Below are 21,969 nucleotides of genomic sequence, written 5' to 3'. Positions count from 1 at the left end.
TTAGTTTAATCACAAAGCTAATGTTCTTAGTCATACAGTCTTTTCCGACCAATAAGAGTGGCAGTATTGATCATAGTAAAATAATAAACAAAAAACTATCATATCACTTGGTTATTTGCACTTTTTCACCATCGTATGAGCATAAATATTCAAAACGTTCATGAATGCAAGCGTTTTGATTAGTTTACAGTTTCCGTCCTTTGAATTTCAATTCCAAACATTGATTGTGTTGTCAGCAAACAAGCCTTCTGTGACTAACTAAACATGGAAAAATATTATAAAAACTAACTTCAAAGCCAACGCGTGGTTAGAATATAAATTTTATACGTAGTTACGTATACGTTTTGAGGTCTTGTTCTGTGGTATTAAGTTAATTGTGGCCACCTGAATTTTGAATTAGCGCGAAGTATATTTTAAAAAATATCAGAACACGCATAATGATATTTTAAAGATATTTTTGGTTGTCAGGGCAATTTATTTGGTTCCAGGGAATATTTCCAGGGCCAGGTCTTCCTACATATAGGAGAGGGGATATGGACATAGAATAGGGATGATGACAGATTTTTTTTTTAATTGTATATAAATTAAGAGTATGCTAATAGTAAAGCAATTTTCTAAAAGTAACAGGATATCTGCGATCATTACTTTCGGAGCTACAGGGATTTAAAGAGTCAGATTTGCGGCGTTGCCGCGGATCCCTGGAAAACGCTCCATACAAAATGGCACGAGCTAGTGACGTAGTTGGCTCGCTGATCGTTAGATTTGTATGGGCGTTCAAACAAAATCACTAATATCTTTGTTATTTGTGCGTTTATGTTTATAGTTCATTTATTAAAAAATGTCACATTTAATGTAAGGAAGCTAAAACTGTATGAATTTTTATCTAATTACGATAAAAAAAATTTGATAGATTTTGAAATTTTATAATCTTATTTATTTTGCAAATATCCAAACATTCTTTGCTTTTATTGTATAAATTAGTTAACATTGACCTTATTTACCCGAATGTATCATTAAAATCAATTTATTCAAACCTAGTCATCATCCCCATTGAAGAGATTGGCTTTAGTTCTGCTCTGTTTTTTGGCTTTAGTTCTATAACTCCGGCAAATTACAGAGCTGTATTGATCTGCTTTATTTTAAAGGTTAAGATTTTGAATTTCTGTTTTGATAGTAAATAATCACTCGCCGGAATGTGATGGTTCCGAAAAATGGTGCCAGATTACAGCGCTGCATTGATCCATTCATGCTTGATTATATAATAGGTTCTTTTTAATTCATCAATAAATGTTTTGCTGGTAAATAAATATCCTCTATTCTAATGAGTTAGACATGCAAACGCAGCACAGCTAAGCTGCCCGTGAAATATTCTCATGATTTAGCGCGCTGATCACTCCCCGGAATGTGATGGCTCCGACAAATGGCGCGCACTCGCTAGATTATAGCGCGCTATTGATCCATTGATGATTGATTATATTATAGGTTCTTTTCATTTCATCAATAAATGTTTTGCTGGTAAATAAATATCCTCTATTCTAATGAGTTAGACATGTAAACGCAGCATAGCTAAGCTGCCCGTGAAATATTCTCATGATTTAGCGCGCTAATCACTCGCCGGAATGTGATGGCTCCGACAAATGGCGCGCACTCGCTAGATTACAGCGCGCTATTGATCCGTTGCTGCCCATTCAAAATTTAATCCCGTATATATATCGCGATAGCAGCTAAGCCCGACTAAGCGTTATTTATATTTTATCGATTAATTTCTAATGCGTAGTGAAATTGGGGAATAATTTTCTTTGAGCCTAATTTTTAAGGCTAGTGCCTAACGCCTGCGATTTGTGACAGTGCACAGCATGAATTAAATTAGCAGAATCAAAAATATTAGATCTACACCTCCAAGAGCTTTCGCTTATTTCATTCAATCACTCATGAGAGCTAAAAATTTACTCATTATATATTAAGTTCTGAAATAATTTAAAACTTAGCGTTTTCGCACTTATTAAAAAAAAGTTAAGAACTGCATGTACATACAGGGTGATTCGGTCTTTAGTGCGGATATTTTTTTTCGTGGTTCTGTATCATTTATAGAATATAAATCTACAAACAGTTCGATACATTTTATGTAATTTTTTTTTTAATTTATGTCTCTAAAATAACAAAATAATGTACATATTATTACTAAACAAGATATATTCAGCTTAAAAGTGATCTGGTGACGTTCTTTAGGTATCAAACGAAAATAAAATAAACGCACAATAGGGTGACCCTAAAATTCTGTTCAAAAGTAAATAACTTTAGCTAACGATAATTTTGTTATTTTTGAGTTAAAAAAAAAAAGAAAAAATACGTGATCATTAAATTTTGTTTATGTACAAATTATAAAAATATCCGCACTAAAAAAAATTTCTTCCTGTATATCGAGACGCACGGAAGTGCGTCAGCCAAATAGAGAGAACGGATGACGCGACAAGGGAGCTTTACACGAACCATTTAAGGCCACTTTTGTCAATTTAATAACTCAATATCTATATAACATGAAAACATGAAATTTGGTTTACGCATTAAATCCCGTAAATTTATCTAGAATACCAAATTTCAAACCTAGTTTCAAAACTGAAACAAATACCACAAAGAGTTAATGAAAGCTTTAATGTATCCTACGTTCTATAATCTATAGAATTTGGCATACATTTAGATATTTCATTTCTGTTGAATTTGACTCCCATTTTTACATTTATGTTTTTCTAAGATATGTAAATAAAATCTATATGATCTGTAAATTGGTTAAATAGACGTTACTGAAAGGTTTTGTGAAGGATTCGTAAAATAAATAAATCCTACTAATATTATAAACGCGAAAGTTTGTATGGATGTTTGGATGTTTGTTTGGATGTTCGTTACTCTTTACTACTTCTGAAGCGATTTGGCTGAAATTTAGAATAAAAATAGATTTTCCACTAGATTAACATATTTATGCCGAAAAATCCATGGTGTCCCGAGATTTGCGAAACTGATGAGTTTGATGATATGATATGTTTGTTACTCTATCGCGCCTCGACTACTAAACCGAATTAGCTGAAATTTGGTATTGAGATATATTATAGTATGGATAAACTCATAGGTTACTTTTTATCCCGGAAAAATCCATGGTTCCTGAGGGATTTGTGAAAAACTAAATTCGGGGCCCACGCGGGCTTCCGCTAGTAATTAATAAAACATGTTGAGTAACATATTGCAAATTATAATATTTATTACACGTATTCAATATTTGAATATGTTTATCTAGACACTAGAGTACTGCCAGACAAAACACCAACCCACGTCGGTTTGGCGCGCGAGAAAAAACCACAGACACTGGTTTGGCGGTGCCAGTGCGGTACCAGCGATTGTTATGAACGAGTTTTGGATATATCAATATCATTGTAAGGATTTTTAGCATACTAATTAATGTTGATCATGATATTAGTGATGATCGTGATAGCCCAGTGGATATGACCTCTGCCTCCGATACCGGAAGGTGTGGGTTAGAATCCGGCCCGGGGTATGCCCGGGGTACCTCCCACTTTTCAGTTGTGTGCATTTTAAATATCACGTGTCTCTAACGGAGAAGGAAAAACATCGTGAGGAAACCTGCATACCAGAGAATTTTCTTAATTCTCTGCGTGTGTGAAGTCTGCCAATCCACTTTGGGCCATCGTGGTGGACTATTGGCCTAACCCCTCTCATTCTGAGAGGAGACTCGAGTTCAGCAGTGAACTGAATATGGGTTAATAACGACGACGACGAATCAATGTTGATTAATTGATTAAGATGATTATGAAGTTTTTAAGCTGGTTTTTCTCAGTAAAATCTGAGTGCCAAAAGTAATAGTAGTAATAATAAACAGATAAAGGAGAGCTACCACTTCTGGCCCAGCGTTCTACAAAAAAAATACGAAAACTCCTTTATAAATCCAAATTACCATAAATTATTAGATTTTTTTTTTTGTTAAAATTGAGCATTTTTATAATGTATCTAATTGACATATCTTGTTTATGCAACTGTGTAAGCGAGTTTTTATCTGATATTATTAATTAATAATTATTTATAGTAAATTTTAGTTTAAGTAGGTATAACTAAGTATTGCTAAACTTAAGTTCCCGTAAAAATTTACTTAAGTTCCAGTAAATTCCGCCAAGAAACCGGGGATAGACAGGTATATTAATGAACTAGCTGACGGCGCGCGGTTTCACCCGCGTGGTTCCCGTTCCCGTATATACGGGGATAATATAGTCTATAGCCTTCCTCGATAAATGGGCTATCTAACACTGAAATAATTTTTAAATCGGACCAGTAGTTCTTGAGATTAGCGCTTTCAAGCAAACAATAATATACACTAATTTAGACATTGTAATGGTTCATTATCAAATAAATCTAGGCCATTATTGTACGTAAAATGGGCTCTCCTTTCACGCATCGAAAGTACTTGTGAAACACGCGGTAAATGAGATTACACCTAACTATTACCCGAATACCATTTGCTTTGCAACAGTGACTCTATTTGTTAATTCCAAATAGAATTGTCGACAATTTCTAGTTGAACCTGTCCCATTTCGACCGCAGCACAGCAATAAAATAGATATAACAATCAGAACATCCAGCTAATATTCTCTGTGTACCGTCAACAAAAATGAAATCATAATGATATTAAAAAAATGTTTTATTTTTTTTATAAATATTTAATAGTGTTTTGTATTATATTTTATATTAACATTGTTAAAAAATTAAAAAAAAAGACAAATAAATGATAGAGAAATTAAAAATAATAGCTTTTTCTCAATATTTGTAAATTTTATGTTGCACAATAAAGCAGTATTCATATTGTATTCAATCAATCAAGCCATAATTAGTGTACACCATAACTATTTAACTAAATAATTTATTTATTCATAACACGATATTCTAATGGAATAATAGCCTCAGTATTACACAGCTTGACGACTCGAACCCAGGACCTCGTGATTCGAAGCCACATAGGCTAACCACTGACCCAATGAGGTATTTAAAAGGATGATAGAGGAAGGATACTGGTACAGACAAACAAGTACATTATCCTGGCTAAATTTAATTGATGGGTTTTGAATTTGTAAGCCTTCCACGAATTATACGTGCAATTTAACCTATTACCATAGTTTTATAACAATGTAAAAAATAAACACAAATCTATCGATGATCCTAAATTAACGTATTATTTATTCTTAGTAAATAAATAAAAGGCTTTAATTTTTATTATATAAACACGCTTTACAATATATTTAGCAATATCTTTTTTTGCTGTCGCTACGCAAACGGATGGAGCGAATTATGGACAGTACCAATGTTAATTTAGATGGAAGTGGGCCAGTGCAGCGACCTACGGAACCCTCTGCTTTGTTACCATCTTGTGCTTGGAAGCAATTGTGGAATATTCCTAACTCAGGATATCTAATTTAGCATTAGTAACAAAATCGGAAAATTTTTGATCCTGGTCACTCTAGCTCGCCTGAACCTAATGTAACCGTTACGGGCACTAACTAAACTAAACATTACTATAGAGCCAATATAGAGAGTGCTATTACGTACAAACAAATAGTCCGCCCACTATTTACATACATTATCGATTAAAGTGGCCAGTTTCTGAAAAGCTGATCGCTGATTACGTTTTTTTAATTTTAGATGATAAGTTATTACATATGTTATTTTGTTGATTCCCAATGATGTTGCGAACCACGTGAAAACGACCAAATGAAGAAAAATATACAAATATTGACCAATTGCGGCGGTGTTGTCCCAGTCCCATCTCCCATTGCAATGAAAAAGATTGTGCGGTGTTTTCTGTTGAGCAGCTATTGCTTAATGAAATCTACGAGTATGTGTCTTCACGAGAATTATGTCTGGTCGCATGTCATTACTAGATTTCTAAAAAAGACAAACCAAATAATTTGAAATTTCTCGTTCAAATCGTGCCTTTTTCTCTTTATTGATTGGGTGGAAGGCGGTACTAAAGACAAAATGAAATTTAAAAAGCTCTATCCATACTGCTCAGCACCGATATTATGATAATATGTATTAATATGAATCCTTCTTATGTACTAACAGTAAAGTCTAGGTACACAAAAACCGATCTACGAAAAGTATTTATATACTTGTAAATGGAATTCTGAACTTTTTTAATAAATACGAGTACTTAAACATTAAGTTTTAAAGGAAATAGCGTTAACATTAGAAATATTATTGCAAATGATCTTATGTGCTCGCAATTTCCAATCCTTATTTTAACAAACCGATGATTTAATAATTCTTCCAGAAACTGGGGACAAGGCCACTGATTGCGTACTAAGCAGCAGACAGTGGCTTAAAAGTACATTATTAGAGTTGCCAAAAATAAGCATTGGTTTAACATTTAGAAGTAAATGAAAAACAAATGTTAAATTCCTAAATTTATAAAAATCGTCTGATTCACTGACTGATTCATGAGTGTGGAAAGATAGGAGTAAAATCAGATTTTAAAATGCACATGGAACATAGTAAAGACTTAGTGATTTACCCAACGGTTTTTTTTATTTAAATAGTTAGGTTAGGGTAAAGTTATTTTTATTTAAAAGTCTGTGATGGCGACCTCTACCTCCGATTCCTGAGGGTGTGGGTTCGAATCCGGGCATGCACCTTCAACTTTTCAGTTGTGTGTATTTTAAGAAATTAAATATCATGTCACGCCCAAACGGCGAAAGAAAAACATCGTGAAGAAACCTGCATACCAGAGAATTTTATTAATTCTCGGCGTGTGTGAGGTCTGCCAAGCTACATTGGGCCAGCGTGGTGGACTATTGATCTAACCCCTTTCATTTTGAGAGGAGACTCGAACTCAGCAGTGAGTTGAATATGAGTTGTTAATGATGATGATGCTGAAGTTATTTTAAAATGTTTGTATGTTTGTAAGCAAAGCTTGTAGTAGTTTTAAGCTTTTACTTCATTGATATCGGACGTAAAAAGTAATCCCAAGAAAACCTATCTACAAACTGACAAAGTTCTCCACTACATATTTATATGATATATAGATATCTCAATATGTGATGAGGTAAATAAATATATTAGAATCCCACACATCATCATTCCTGAGATTATTCCGTAAAAGAATCGAACCAGCGTAGCACTTCGTAGGCGTGGAATGTGAAGTTGGCTTGTGAATGAATACCTTTGTAGTACGTAGCTTTATTCGTATTACATTGAACTGCGTGTCATGTTATATAGTATAGATACGCGCACATAGATATTTAATAACTGAAAAGTTTGGTAAAATATAATTTGCCTCATCATCATTCATCATTATCAACCCATATTCGGCTCACTGCTGAGCTCGAGTCTCCTCTCAGAATGAGAGGGGTTGGGTTAATAGTCCACCACGCTGGCCCAACGCGGATTGGCAGACTTCACACACGCAGAAAATTAAGAAAATTCTCTGGTATGCATGTTTCCGCGCGATGTTTTCTTTTACAGTTAATACCGTTATAATTTGGCTGTTGAGGTAAATTCAGCGCAATTGAATTATGCAAGGCTATTTTGAGAGATAAATATAGTGATAACATGACGCCTACCATCGATTCGGAGGGCGTAAACTGTGAATTGAGTATCACGAATGACGTATTACACATAGATTGATAACAGAAGCTTTATAGACAAAAAACAGTAGCGAAATTTAATCAAAACAAACTGCAGTCGCGTTTGGTTAGCACGAGATAAGCTCGTCATGTGAAAACTTAATTAAAGCGCCGGTAATTACATACATCACAGTTAATAAGGGCATTTGACATTAACGCACACATTTGTGTGATTATTTATAATTATACGTTTTCATACATGTTGATTGTGATATTTTAAAACAGATAAGTTTTGTGTTTTTCACTATAAAATTAAATCATAGCTTTTTTAACAGTCATCCCCATACATCGTTCTAGTTTTCGAAGCGTTAGCGATCGCAGAAATAAAATCGACGTGATATTTGGCTAGGGAAGCTGATGTTAAGTGACGATGCAGTCAAGATGGAAGCAGGTTGTTTCTACCCATACCTCTGACTGTTTCGCCTTATCCTACTGGAACGCTATATTGCTTGTCGGTACGTTTTTGCCGGTAGTTAGAGTTGTAATCTCAACAAAATATAGTCCTGACAGAAATTTGCAGCAATAAATCAATTAAAACCCAAACTGTTGCAGTATCTGAAATTATGTCGCTTCAAAGAAAACCAAACGGATTTTCTTTTCACATTCGCAGTGGCAACAACTGGTTACTGTTCAATCGTTTCACCACTCTAAAACAGACAAAGGATTCAATTTCGTCAATTTCCCGTGCCATTTCTCACACAACAAGGTTAAATTCGGTTGAAACAGTCGGTCTGTTGAAATCGTATATGGTTCAGTGGGGCGAGAGGACAGGTGAATATTTGTCCTGAAGCTTTTACACGCTCTTGGCTCTATGTTGGCCTTGCGGCTGTTGTGTGAGTGCATTTATTCGGTGTTGCATTAGTGTGAACTAATGGAGTCCTCGCCTATGTTCCGAGACTTGGTCGCTAAGTATGGGCCTAATAAGAAGGCTCTCACACAGCGAGCGATGGAACGAGCTATGGGGTATCTCTCTGTGATCAAATCAGAAATGAGGACATCCGCAGAATGAAAAGTCACAGACATAGCTCATCGAGTCGCTATGTGGCAATGGACGTGGCATATAGTTCGTAGAGCCGATGGATGTTGGGGTCCCAATGTGCTGGAATGGCAACCCTGTACTAGAAAGCGCAGTGTTGGTTGACCCCTCATCTGGACTGACGACATCAAGCGAATCGCAGGGATTCGCTGGATGCAAGCGTCTCGGGAACGTGATGATTTCCCTACAAAATATTTATGTCCTGCAGTGGATGTCCATAGGCTGATATGATGATGAAAGTGAGCTATATACATTCTTTAAATTTATGATTATGGTTGTAGTAGTAAAGTAACAGGACATACACATGCATGTGTGTAAATTGAAGGAGTTTAGAAGTTGATTGTAAATTAAATCTATATACATATATAAAAGAAAGTCGTGTTAGTTACTCCTCTTATAACTCAAGAACGGCTGAACCGATATAGCTGAAAATTGGCAGGGAGGTAGTTTAGAGCCAGGAGAAGGACATAGGATACTTTTTTTTACGGGTAGGGTAGGGTAGATTAGGGGTACGGTAGGGGTAGGGTAAGGGCAGGGTAGAGGTAGTTGAAAGTTTACATCGAGTTTCACGCGGACGAACGACGACGGCGGCGTCCGCTAGTATATTATAAGAAGTACTAGGGGAGGCATAGGTACGTAATTACGTATATCGAAACCACTTTATCAATAACCTGTTCTTTAGCAACCACTCAGAACCCAATAATATTTTGTCATTAGTAAGCTACATTAATATTGAGTTACTTATTATATATTATTTTATCTGAGTATTCCAAAGTGAACGGAAAGTACGCGGGAGAAACGGCGGAGTATTAAATAAAAATGTAAAAATAAGAGTATATAATCTATAATCTATAATTATATAAAAGTTAAAACTGGTCGAATTTGATTCAATAACAATTCGCAATTTGAGATTTTACTCATACCATTTGTAATAACAAACGTTACCGTGGCCTAGAGTACTACTAGCGCCATCTAGAATCTATACTTATAATACGAATTCTGTACATTTTCTACATTCTGTACATTGAACATATTTTGAACATTTTGGTTGGGGGCATTATATAATCGATACTGAAGCTAAAAATATATTTTTTGTCTGTCTGTCTGTCCGTGTTTTTTTGTTATTCGGGCATCACGCTGAAACTATTGAATGAATTCAAATAAAACTTGGTACGGTTTAAGACCATAGTATTGAATAAAAACATTAAAATAAGAGTACTTCCGATAGTTACGAGTGTTTGCAATCAAACTCTCAATATTTCTGTTGAGTGGTGTAAATAAAACTGTTATTCCAGGACTGTGACGACATTGTAGACACTGTGTAGTGTAACGAAGGACCCTCGTCAACTGCGTTCCGTTCACTCACTCACTCACTCTACGTCAGCGCAACTGATACAAATAGCTGACGCAATGAAACGGATATCCAATCAATTTCAACAATACTTCATATTAATTGATTTTAAGGGCGGGTAGCTACCTATGTTTTGGGTAGTTTCGCTGCAATTTCTCGGCATCACAAAATAATACACATCATTTTCTTATCCTTATCTTACACTTTACAGTTCGTGCGTTATAGCATGGTGCGGGTGACAGTTTGTTTCACTCTTGAAAGTTTGTCGCTATTCACTATAATAGTACGTATTATGAACGTCATAAGGTAATGGTCACCCGAATCATGCTACAGCGCACATAGTAAAGTGGTAAAATATATTAATATACTCCATTTGCTTCTATCATCCGTCAACTTATGATCAACTCCTTTTATAGATATAACTCCGCGTTCCGTCGTCCGCGTGGAATTCAGTTTTTCACAAATCCCGCGGGAACCATGGATTTTTCCGGGATGAAAAGTTACCTATGTGTTAATCCAGAGTAAAATCTATTTTCATTCCAAATTTCAGCCAAATCGCCGGGAAATTGACAATGTTTCATACAAACTTTCAACCCCTATTTTACCCCTTGGATGTAGAATTGATTAAAGTCCTTTCATAGCGGATGCCTACGTCATAACATCTAGTTGCATGCCAAATTTCAGCTCGATCCGCCCAATGGTTTGGACGGTGCGTTGATAGATCACTAAGTCAGTCAGTCAGTTAGCATAAACAGCTAGGAACAGAGGGCCTAGTGGCAGTTTGATACTGCTACTATCGCGTAAACGTAAACGCGAATTCCTAAGGAATTGAAACAGCGTCATCATTACTCTACAACTGTTTCAATTCCATATAAATTCGCGTTTACGTTGACGCGATAGTCTTCTTCTTCGTCGTTACACTCTTGACAGAGTGGTCGTGGTCGTGGTCGGTGGCAAGCCTCACTATCCGTCGCCATTCCTCCCGCAGTGTGGCTCTCCTAGAACATTCGTGGAGCGATCCATGGAGAGCGGTTTTTACTTGATCAGTCCAGCGCATTGGTGACCTGCCACGTGCTCTTGTGCCCTCCACCTTTCCTTGCACCACAAGTCTCTCTATGGATCACACTGATCATATCAATGTTGATATCATCAGATCGTTCCGAGAATCTTGAAGTACCCTGAAATACCTACGTGTGTAACGCTTTCAAGTCTGCGGATGTAATATAATATTCTGATTTCTGTAGCGAATTCGTCCTACAAAAGTGTCGTGGATCTCTTGTCTTCATTCCTAGGCACGTATGAAGCTTTCTGTTTATTTCAAATTGCGAGAATATATAATAGCTCTGAGGTTATCGGTTTTTTAATATACATATATAAACATAGATAATATTCATATACTTACATGATAATAATAATAAAATTAAGCTGTCTTTCCAATTAGAAAAGAAAAGAGAAAGATAAAATTAATTCTATTTTTATTATGAACTTAGGAGTATATCAGCGTGATCCAATCAGAAATGAGGTGATCCGCAGAAGAACTAAAGTCACTGACATAGCTCAAGGAGTCGCGAAGTGGCATTGGGCGGCATAGTTCGATGAGCCGATGGTCTTTGGGGTCCCAAGGTGCTGGAATGGCGACCCCGCACTAGAAAGCGCAGTGTTGGTCGAACCCCACCAGGTGGACTGACGACATCAAACGAGTCGCAGGTATGCGCTGGATGCAGGCGGATCAGTATCGTGATGTTTGGACGTCCCTACAAAAGGCCTATGTCCTGCAGTGGACGTCCATCGGCTGATATGATGATGATGATGATATCGGAATATTTTAGAAAAATGTTTTTTTTTAAAGAAATCAATAATCACGTCAACAATACATAGACTTAATAACGAAAAATAGATTGAAGTGGGTGCCAAGCGAAATAAGCTCTATTTAAGCTTTATTATGTTGGCATCGCCTTTAGACTAATCAGTTGAAAGCACATAGGTACCTCCAAGGTACATATTTTAGCGAAAGTTTATCTCCACTAAAAGCCACGCATAAATATTTGAAAAAAATTATTAACATTTTTTTTCAAATCTTTATGCGTAAAAACTCAATATAAAGACAGAAAAAATTACACAAAAAGACGATAAAGGACAAAGTTCGTAATAACTCTACAGAAAAATGTAAAGCAATCCTTAATATGGAAGTTATTCAACATTTTAAGGTTATTAATATAAGGGTAACAAATTTGGTAAGCGATATCCTACAAGCATAACATAATAATAAAATTATGTTTACGAAAGCGTAATTAGGCCCGCTGGGAGACTGCAATGTTTTATAAACTGCGGCATGTTCTCATATTTTAATAACGACATATTATTTTAAAATGTCGCGTAGCTTGGGTATTTATATTAATTTTCAACGTATAAGGAAATGAGGAAAATTCTACAACAAAAGCTAATTTATTTTGAGGGTACCAGTTATGGAATTAGAATGTTAATATTCAAATATATATTATTAATTTTATGAAGAAAATTGTGAAAAAGATTGCGTTATGTTTGTAGAAGTTCGATATCGTTTGTTTCCTTTATCGTTGTACTGTTGTTTATGGTAGAAGAAATCTTAATAACAATGATGTAGAATCAGAGAGGATTATACTACATCAATGTTTAATAAATAATAAATAATAATAATAACTAATAACAAAGAAACCTATAAAATTAGGCATATTTCAAATAACCATTAACATCGGGTGGATAAAGCTTTTCCAGTCTTTTGAAATATTTCAAGTTATGTGTCAGCTAAGTCCACTTCTCGACATTGTCTATAATTATTTATTTCCGCTGTCTTCTTGGTGCATGTTTTCCGGGTATCTTACCCACTAGGATCATCCTAGGAATCACGTACAGGGATCCTCTTTTGGAAATGAACAAAAATGCAATGATCCTGTAATCCTATTTTTATGATTATGATTATCACGAGACTGCGGTCTTAATTAGACCTTTTTAAAACTTGAGCATTCGAAATTTAAATAATATTATTCAAATAATACCTGGAAAAGACCGAAGCTGGTGTACGAGTTGTTATGATTGGTTACTTTCTCCGTTGTTCTTCCGCTGGCATGCTCGATCAGACAAACCCCTACAACAAACACTCAAGGTTAACACCTAGATATTTCTTTAGAATATACTACAAAATAATTTAAACAAACGAGTAATATAATAGTGTGTGAAAAAGGACATATGTGTAAAGAAAGTGGATAATGAGTTGACGAGTAATTGAGACGAATGGAAAAGATTGACATATTTTTCCGACCCCACTTAAGTGGGATAAGGGAAAGGAGATGACGATGAACCGGAAATATTCTGTATGGCTATTTATCTACATGGACAAGTTACGAATGCTTATAAAGTTAAGTAGGTCTTTAGTGAAGTTAAACTTTAATAAATTTGTACCTTATATGTTGTTTTATACTTGTAAGTTGTATGTAAGTTCAGTGCAAGGCATGCAAGGCAATTTACAATACAATACAATGCAATCTCTCCCGTTAATCTAAGACATCTTGCCTTTAATTTCATTCCCAATCATATCCAACAGACCGGCACATATCAAAACCATTTAGAGGCAGTAATGAGCTTTGCAGCAGTACTTCCAGGCGTTTTCTGTCATCTATATCCTCTTATACTAATACAGCAACGGAAATCGACGATAATAAGAAAATGTAGAAAACACGAAAAGGATAGATAGATAGAGAGAGTTTTGTGGAACAAATAAGAAATGCTAATAAAGCGGGATGTTCGCCTGTTTTCTCGGAATCATAATATTCAATCATTCGGCGAACTAGGCCGGGGGCTACAATACTCGTAATTTGAGGCTGAGTCCTGTTTTGTTTTAATCAAGTGTTAATTAAAATCAGAGTACTCGTACGTAACCCTATCTCAGACGACAACATTATCTTATGAATAACCTTTGAATTTAATTAATAGGCAAACATGGAGGGCTGAGAAGCGATCCAATTTTCGTCGACAAATTCGGAAGACGACTAAATAGATGGTTGGCAGACGTTTAGGTAAAGAAAACAGCGTAGTTAAAGTGAAATCGAGCCTGACCGGCTACCGCTTACCGCAGCGAATTGTGAAACAGGGGATTTCATTCTCATTAGAATTTATGGTGCGGAGAAAAAGAAAAGCTTGGGAAAGGATTGTGGGATGAAAAATTACATACTGTTTAGGTTTAAACTACACGAATGTATTAAATGTGTAAGATGTAATTAAAATAAGCTACTCGTATATCTCGAACCGAATAATGAATAACTAAATAATATGACGTCCAAGTAATCTTTATTAAAGAGTGATTTGTTTAGACCTTTCTTAGCCTCGACATTGTATGATTGATTGTCACTGGGTGTCACTGGTAGGATGTGCTCCTTGTAGTTCCTGTGTTGTGAAGAGAAGGTTTCCACTTACCATCTGGTGGGAAAACTTCTTAGTTACTCAATTAATTAAAAAAATAAGATCTCTGGCAACCTTCTTGGTATTAACAATTATTTTAAGTTAACTATTCGTTCACGCGGCTTCCTAAATTTGTTCTGTAAAGACTTCGCAAAGTATAAACGAAATAAGTTCTCCTTGTTAAGGCAAATTTAATTCAGAGACTTTAAAATACCTAATTCTTATAACAATATTAAGAGAGGAAACCGAATGAATTGTCGACCTTAATAAGCGTTCACGGCGAACTTAGAGATCTCTAATTTGCATAAAAAGGGGCATGATTCAAATGACAAAACATTTTGAGAGCCTCTTCCATTTAAGTTTAAAATTGTTAGCGCTCGGGTTTAATTGACACTGTAAAGGGACGCGGCTCTAATCCGAATTAATTCAAATTGATACGGCCCTAAATCAAAAGCGGGTCTCGATGTTTTAGATCTGCTCAGTTCAATGATATTATGAATGGGCGCCAGGTGATCGAAGATGGCAGGAGTCAGTGGCGTAGCTTTCCTTGGAGAGGCCTTGTATCAAAATGAGTTGGGGGGGGGGGAGGGGGGGGGGCTATATACGAGTGGTAAGTCTCGGCGGCTGATACGGCTGATACGGCGGTAGCTACGCCCCTGGCAGGAGTATTGATTGATAGTTCATATTCCTTTGGATGCTTTTAAGCGTCAATAGCTCAAAGGCTAAGGGCCGGACTCAACACAAAAAGGGTATCGGTTTAATTACCGTTGGGCTGTCGACGAACTCATGGCTAACGTAGTCTTTGCGACTAATTATTATTTAACAACTAATGACAAGAATTATCAAAATTGGACTAAACTTTAAACAGTTATGCGTTGTTTTACTTTACAATTAATGGGTATACAATCAATCATCCTCTGTTTTCCTACCCTTTCATAGAATTCTTTTTCCAAATGTATATGGGACCTAATTCGAAATATATCTTTTTTAATTAAAAACAAAATATCCAAATCGGACAACTTAGTAAAAAGTTAAGCATGTTCATACATAACAAAAAAATGTACACGTTGAATGAAAAAAATGTACACTTTCTCTCCGTTTTTCTACGGTTGAAAAGAAGGGCTTATATATATTTTCCTTATAATTTTCACAAGTAAAGCTAAGCTGTAAACAATATTTGATGGTTTGTTTTCTTGAAATAATTTTATACCATTGTCCATTATTGAAGAAAAATGTTTTTTGTTGTGGTTCTTTGTTTGTTGCCAATATACTCCGAAACTTGACCGTATTTTAAAATTATGCAGTCTTTTTAAGATTTTTTCATTTTCATATTTGCTTTCATGGTTCATACTCTTGCTGCTGCTGTATAGTGCTCTAGGTGCCGTCATCACGTGTTAAAATCGAACTTTAATTTCAAATACTCATCAATAACTTATACATCATATTAGGCTAAATTAGCTCCAATTTACATCTAAACTTAGTTTGAGGAGAGAATAGACGTATTTCTAATTAAATCATGTTAAATGTTCGAAGTACGTATAGTATTGCCTTACAGCACATTTAGTTTCGCTATAACATTTCTGGGATCATTAATTTTAAGATATGATATACTAACAATCCTAGCTCCGCCCACTTGATTTCGGGTCACACCACATTTACCCAGTGAAGTTAAGTTCCAAGTTTCTCCAATTTGCTAAGTTATACTGTACATATTATTAATGTACATATGTATATTTTATTTTATTTATAATAACTTTATTGCACAAAAAAGAAAATAACAAAAGAACACATATATTTTTAGGCAAAAGGCATTAAAAGGCATATTTTAGGTAAAATAATCATTATTACTTTTATCTACTCTCATATTTAAAAAACTTCAATAACGAAATTAAAAAAAAATATCTTTAAAATATGATTAAAATAATATATTACCTACTATGGAATATTATGTGAGACAAAATACGATATAAACGTAGCATATTACGGTTTGCGTGCGCTTTTATTGTATACAAGCTGACGCCCCACGGTTTCACCCACGTAGTTTAACGGCGATAAAATATAGCCTATGACACTAACAAATAACATAGCTTTCTAGCAGTAAAAGAATTTTTTAAAATAAGATTATGCAGATCTAGAGATTACCCTACAACACAACATTCTTTACCTCTAAAATTGAAAATTTTGGAAGACACGACGAGACGAAGGTCATGAAATTGTTAACTACACTCTCGATCAAGTCATCAATATGCTCTTTCAGTGCGCTTTCTTTTGAAATGTATATTTGCAGACATTCGGTTATTCTTCCCCACTTTCACCCCCCGCAACTTTTAAACGGCTCAGCCGATTTTCATCAAACATGTCTAACAACACTCGTAAATAAGTCACCTTTAATAAAAAAAAATTAAATTGAAATCACTTCATCTGTTCGGGTGCCATGACAGACAGACAGACATCCCTCTTTTTGCGTCCGGGGTTAATTAAAGAAGAATTAGATTAGGTGTTTCCAGATATACAACTAAACGCGCGTTTAATCGCAGTGCACTAAGCCTAACGCGTCTAAAATCTATTGATTGTATAGCTAAACAGTATCTATGAAGTGTAACTTGATATGCATTTATCATGCACCTAATTAAGCTGATACGCTCTCTAGGTATTAGCTCTGAGATCGCTAATGCTTCTGTCGTAACAGACAGCTTCCGTTGGCACCGCTTGCACTTCGGGGATCTGAGCCTTGTTAGTAGAAAGCGTATCCATGACGCCTCGTAAGTGTGAAACTGGCAATTCTCAATAGCTTGGGATTTAATCACACTAATATTATAAAGGCGAAAGTTTGTGTGTAAGTATGTTTGTTCCTCTTTTACGCTGCGGCTATTGAAGCGATTTGGCTGAAATTTGGAATGAAAATAGATTTTACTCTGGATTATTACATAGCCATACTTTTCATCCCGCAAAAATCCATGGTCCCCGCGGGATGTGTGAAAAACAGAAATCCACGCGGACGAAGTCGCAGGCGTCCGCTAGTAGTTAATAATTTCTGTGTTGTACTGAAATACAAGAGGCAGTAAAAGTGCCATGGACGATACGAAAGTATTAAAACATCAAGCGGGTTGCAGATAACAGCCGGATGGTAGGGTAGCGGTCTTTGGAAGTCTATGCAAGAGGCTTATGTCCAGCAGTCGATGTCCATCGGCTGTTAATGATTATGATGATGAAATAAGACTTTAAATGTTCTTTAAATGTTTTAGTTTGGAATAGTATTTTGAGTAGTTCGAGTACTTACACCATTGGTAGCGTTACGTCATCATCATTATTGTCAGCGTATTTTAAAAGTTTGAGGCGAGACCTTCTTCCTGAGGGTTGGCGGGCTTAGGGTGATAATATTTTAATCTCATTAATGAGCACCTTGATGATGATGGTAATGATAATGACTGGAATCCACTGAGGCACAGACTGTTTAAGAAAATTTCTTAGATGAAACAGAAGGTCATTACTTCATAGCCTGACTTAGGTAGTAGGAGTACCTAGGAGGAAGGCTTCAGCCTTGGCTAGTTAACAACTGTAGCTTTATCAGCATCAGACTCAATGAAATCAAGATAAATCAGTGAATCAACACTATATTTATCGTATCTTGCAGGCGAATAAAATATTCGAAGTAATACCATCATTTAACTAAGCAATTCTTTCCAAACGATATTGTCCCCGCCAATGTTTTTCAGGATTCTTTATTTGACCTTCTTTTTCTTCGGGCCATAAGTTCTAATGAGAATTAAGTCCCTTAAATTTGGCCATTCGCCGCGGTTAGCTCGGTCAGGCACCATTTCACTTTAACTACGTTGTTTTCTTTACCTGAACGTCTGACGACATCCATTTTGCTTTCTCCGGATTTGTAAATGAAAATTGGATACTTTTTCTTGTGCTTTTTTCTGTGATTTCTTTTCTTATTTGGATTTCTATTTCAATAACCATGCATTGTTTTTCATGTTTTTATGTCACCAAATGTAAAGTAAAGTAAAGTAAAGTTGAACCAAAAGAATTCCTATGAGTTTAGTGAAATATTATTCTCATCTATACTAATATTATAGAGCTGAAGAGTTTGTTTGTATGCTTGGTTGAACGCTACTAATGCTAATCTCAAAAACTACTGGTCCGATTTGGAAAAATCTTTCAGTGTTAGAAAGCCCATTTATCGAGAAAGGCTATAGGTTATATATTATTCCGGTATTCCTACGGGAACGGGAACCACGCGGGTGAAACCACGCGGCGTCAGCTAGTTTAAAATAAAAGTTTATTATTGTGATAGCTCACTAGCTATCCATTATTACCTTCGTCCTTTTATAAAAGACTAGCGGACGCCCGCGACTTCGTCCGCGTAAAAATTGATGTAAACTTCTCTACCTCTACCTTACCCTGCTCGTAAACCTACCCAACCCTACCCTACCCTACCCTACCCCACCCCTACCTTACTCCTACCCTACCGCTAATGCTTACCCTTCCTTCCCCCCACCTTACCCTACCCTAACCCTACCCGTATTCTATCCATACCCTATCCTACCCTACAACTAATCTACCCCTACCCTACCCCTACCTTACTCCGACCGTACCGCTAACCCTAACCCTTCCCTAGCCCTACCTTATCCCTACCCTAGCCCTACCCTACCCGTACCCTACTCCTATCCTACTCCTCCCCTACCCTATACGTTCCATATCCTTCCCCTACCTCTACCTTGCCCCTACCCTACACTACCCCTACCTTATCCGTACCCTACCCTACCCTACCCTACACTTTCCCTAAATTACCCCTACCCTACCTCTATCCTACCCCTTCCCTACCTCTATCCTATCCCTACCCTCAGCAAAATTGGTCCAGCCTTTTGTGCGTGGTGCAATGACCAAAAGACTATAATTTCCCAAGCGACTTCTATGCTAATACTATAAAGAGGTAAAGTTTGTATGGTTGTCGGGGGTAATCTCTGGATCTACTGGACCGATTTGGAAAATTCTTTTATCAATAGAAAGCTACATTATTTGCGAGTGTCATAGGCTATGTTTGGTTCTCATATTCATACGGGAACGGGAACCACGTAATTGAAACCGCGGGGCGTCATATAGCGGCATTTCTGCGACTTTCAGAAATTTTGTATTATCTCCGAAACTATATAACTAATTAACATACTGTAAAGGGCAAATCTTATCTCTATAATATCCTTGTGATTATTAAATCATTTATTTTGATAAGGATTTAAGTTTAGTTGTGTAAATAATGACGTAAACCTTAGTTTAAAATTTAAATAATTTATTAAAGTACTAAAGGTACTATATCTGCTAAAATATAAAAGATAGATATATGGTGTCGCGGACTTTTTTGTAGAACTTTTAAAGGTTCAAAAAGCCTCCATACATTTATTTCAGTTATGCGCAATGGTTGAGGCAGCGCATGCGAATAAGTAAGTATTTCGGTCTGACCTGTAAGAGAAAACCCGCGATATCTCAGTAGTTATATATGATAGAAATATAAAATATAGCCTATAGCACTCCCCGATAACGTAGCATTCTACTGGTGAAAGAATTTTTAAAATCCGTCCAGTAGTTCCGAAGATTACCCCATTTCAAAAAATTGTTACAAACTTACAAACTTTACCTCTTTATAATATTAGTATAGACTAGTGGAAGCCCGCGGCTTCCTGCGCGTGGAAGTAAAATTTTCGCAAATCCCGCGGGAACCATGGATTTTTCCGGGACAAAAAGTAACCTATGTGTTAATCCAGAGTAAAATCTATTACCATTACCTTCAGTAGCCGCAGTGCAAAAAAGGAACAAACATACTTACACAAACACACACACACATAAACTTTCGCCTTTAGAATATTAGTCAAATTATAATCATGATCATGGTAGAATCATGAACTGACAAATGGATGTATGATTAATGATTGTCACCTGCTTTTCTACCTTACCAATACTTACAGTAAGGCACAGTTGTTCTCGAGAAGTTGTACCGAAGCAGTTCCCGCATCAGCTGGCAGCGAGTGAACGTTCTGGCGTGACCGTGGGAGCTGTGCAGCAGAGACAGCGCGAGCCACAGCAGAAACAGTTGGCAACGCATGTTGGAGATGTTCTATGAAAAAGATTACAATTAGCTTCTATCGTCGTCATCAACCCATATTCGGCTCACTGCTGAGCTCCACCACGCTGGCCCAATGCGGATTGGCAGACTTCACACACGCAGAGAATTAAGATAATTCTCTGGTATGCAGGTTCCTCACGATGTTTTCCTTCACCGATTGAGAGACACGTGATATTTAATTTCTTAAAATGCACACAACTGAAAAGTTGGAGGTGCATGCCCCGGACCGGATTCGAACCCACACCCTCCGGAATCAGAGGCAAAGGTCATATCCACTCCGCTATCACGGCTCTTATTAGCTTCTATACTTATAATTAATCTGTACAGAGGTCTGTAGACCGTTTTGACGGCCTCCGTGGCGCAGTGGTTTGCGCGGTGGATTTACAGAACAGAGGTCCTGGGTTCGATCCCTGGCTGGGCAGATTGAGATTTTCTTAATTTGTCCAAGTCTGGCTGGTGGGAGGCTTCGGCCGTGGCTAGTTACCACCTTACCGGCAAAGACGTACCGCCAAGCGATTTAGCGTTCCGGTACGATGCCGTGTAGAAACCGAAAGGGGTGGGGATTTTCATCCTCCTCCTAACAAGTTATCCCGCTTCCATCTTAGACTGCATCATCACATACCATCAGGTAAATAAAAAAAAGAGAATCTGCAATTCTGTATATTTCCAAAATAACCATCAGGGGGTGATTAGTGATTTAGATTAGATTAAAGATACTGATGCCAAAAATGTTATCAGTAAAATTTTTGTGTCTTTATGTTCGTTATAGAAACAAAAACTACTCGACGGACTTTAATGAAACTTAGTAAAATTATTCTTCATACTCCGGAGCAGCTTATAGTATACTTTTCATCACGCTACAACCAATAGGAGCAGAGCAGTGAAGGGAAATATTGGGAGGGAAAACAGGAGAAATTACTTTAGTTTTACAACGATACTACTGTAAGGGCTGGACGAAGTCGCGGTAATTAAAGAGGTCTAAGGGCGGTCGAAGTCCACTATAATGTAAAATTAGCTCCCGACAGAGCCGTAGCTAGGTAACCAAGGCCCCTGGTGCAAATGAAAAAATGAGACCCCTTAATATAAAAAAATATGTGTAACCAACTCAACAAATTCTTTTTCTATGTTGTGTGGTTGATTACATATATTTTTTTTATATGTAAACAACCAGACAAAATAAAAAGGTTAAAGCTGACGCACAAACAGCCTCTCTTAAACAATTATTATTCTTAATTGAAAGTCGAGATGCATTTGACAAGCAATTACTTACTAAAAGTTTTCCCAGTAAGGAAAATATAACGAAATTCCATCAGGAATCAATCTTTTAACCAAAGCAATATTACGT

At 36.4% G+C, this 21,969-nt stretch overlaps 2 protein-coding genes across 2 annotated transcripts in view; one reads left to right on the top strand and one right to left on the bottom strand.

Annotated features, from left to right (window-relative positions):
* Positions 1-21,969, top strand: part of LOC112046818 (uncharacterized) — a 129,899-nt gene that overhangs the window by 67,142 nt on the left and 40,788 nt on the right. The window lies entirely within an intron of this gene.
* LOC112046809 (lysozyme-like) overlaps positions 1-21,969 on the bottom strand; it is a 42,296-nt gene that overhangs the window by 18,562 nt on the left and 1,765 nt on the right. Inside the window, exons 2-3 of the mRNA XM_024083615.2 lie at positions 20,465-20,615; positions 13,102-13,190 (exon numbers count right to left, since the gene is read on the bottom strand). Coding sequence (XP_023939383.1) covers positions 13,102-13,190; positions 20,465-20,603 — 228 coding nt within the window. The 5' untranslated portion in view covers positions 20,604-20,615. The remainder of the gene's footprint in view (positions 1-13,101; positions 13,191-20,464; positions 20,616-21,969) is intronic.

Source organism: Bicyclus anynana, chromosome 2 (assembly GCF_947172395.1).
Source record: "Bicyclus anynana chromosome 2, ilBicAnyn1.1, whole genome shotgun sequence".
Lineage (NCBI taxonomy): Eukaryota > Metazoa > Arthropoda > Insecta > Lepidoptera > Nymphalidae > Bicyclus > Bicyclus anynana.
The sequence above is the reverse complement of the archived record's forward strand: the minus strand, read 5'-3'. Positions and strand labels throughout refer to the sequence as shown.